This window comes from Myxine glutinosa, chromosome 1 (assembly GCF_964187855.1).
Source record: "Myxine glutinosa chromosome 1, kmMyxGlut1.1, whole genome shotgun sequence".
Classification (NCBI taxonomy): domain Eukaryota; kingdom Metazoa; phylum Chordata; class Myxini; order Myxiniformes; family Myxinidae; genus Myxine; species Myxine glutinosa.
Genome location: NC_136261.1, coordinates 320,938,524 through 320,940,026, shown reverse-complemented (window position 1 = coordinate 320,940,026; position 1,503 = coordinate 320,938,524). Strand labels below are relative to the sequence as shown.

Sequence of the window (1,503 nt, the reverse complement as noted above, 5' to 3'; positions counted from 1 at the left end):
ACACACACACACACACACACACACACACACACACACACACACACACACACACACACACACACACACACACACACACACACCATGACACACACACACACCATGACACACACACACACCATGACACACACACACACCATGACACACACACACGCCATGACACACACACACACCATGACACACACACACACCATGACACACACACACACCATGACACACACACACACACACACACACCATGACACACACACACACACACCATGACACACACACACACACCATGACACACACACACACACCATGACACACACACACACACACCATGACACACACACACACACACCATGACACACACACACACAATGACACACACACACACAATGACACACACACACACACACACACACACACAATGACACACACACACACACACACACACACACACAGTGAAATTCAGTGGAAGTTCGCCCTGAAGGGGGGAAATAGTCAACACTGATGTCTGTACAGTACATTTTCCACTCTGCAATTCATCAAAGCTCCAGCTCTTGCTCGGTAACTGTCACATGCACCTTTACAGCTGTTCGATCCATTGCCCTTCCTTTAACCTCCAAACATGCTTGACCCTTCTCAGCATTCTCGCTCCACTTCCAAATCCGTCCAAACGTTTCAACGTTTAAAAAAACGTTTTTACAATATTTCCCCCAAACCACATTTAGTATCTAATGAAGGAGTCACCAGCACTCCCCCCTTCCTTCAGTCCACGCCCCAGGATCGCGCCATATTAAGGTCAAAATGCCACCCCATCAAAAGCATCAAATTAATATAAAAATAATAATAATAATAATAATAGACTGAGTTACAACATCAAGCCAAGACAATGCAAGTAACAAGGCCATGCGGTACCAAATGACATTCGGTCGATACAGTGTGCAGGTTGAAGCTCCTGACAATTACAACGCTTTAGTTTACTACATCGTATTTTACACGATGCCAAAGCCGGAGCGTGGGTACAGACCCGAGCGGGGATGTAGAAACGACCCGTAGTGCGAACTGCAGCAGCGACGAGCGCCATGACGAAGAAACCGTGACGGCGAGGCAACGTGAAGATGGTCGCGCCGGTGGGACACTTGGACCTAGCGCCCTCAGCTCAGGGACGGACGGTGAGTGTAAAGGCGCACGGGGAAATACGATTGGGCAGGTTCCAGCCGCGCACACGTGGCCTGATTGACGTCGGGGTGTGGAAATACTGAACGCGTGATGACGTCATCACGCCACGACTGGAACGTCTCATCCAGAGACTATCAGTGATGAAGGACAGTGTGAATAGAAAAATAAAGTCAGTCGTTTTGAATGACCCATAGTATATATTGATCTGACCAGTTGTAACTGAATATTTTAAATATATATTTTAAGTTTAAATGGGATTTCGATAGGTACCTGGTGCGGTGCTGGATATTTGCAGGACTTGGTCTGTGTGGATGGATGATGCTGGGATTGGTGCAGCTC

General features: G+C 47.6%; 1 protein-coding gene across 2 annotated transcripts in view; it reads right to left on the bottom strand.

Moving 5' to 3' along the window:
* Positions 1–1,276, bottom strand: part of CS (citrate synthase) — a 78,626-nt gene extending 77,350 nt beyond the window's left edge. Inside the window, exon 1 of one of the 2 annotated variants that reach the window (XM_068100425.2) lies at positions 1,013–1,276. In XM_068100425.2, coding sequence (XP_067956526.2) covers positions 1,013–1,069 — 57 coding nt within the window. In that variant the 5' untranslated portion in view covers positions 1,070–1,276. Of the gene's footprint in view, positions 1–566; positions 757–1,012 lie in introns of those variants that run through there. The other variant, XM_078769525.1, reaches the window with a different exon arrangement.
* Positions 1,277–1,503: the final 227 nt, after the last annotated feature.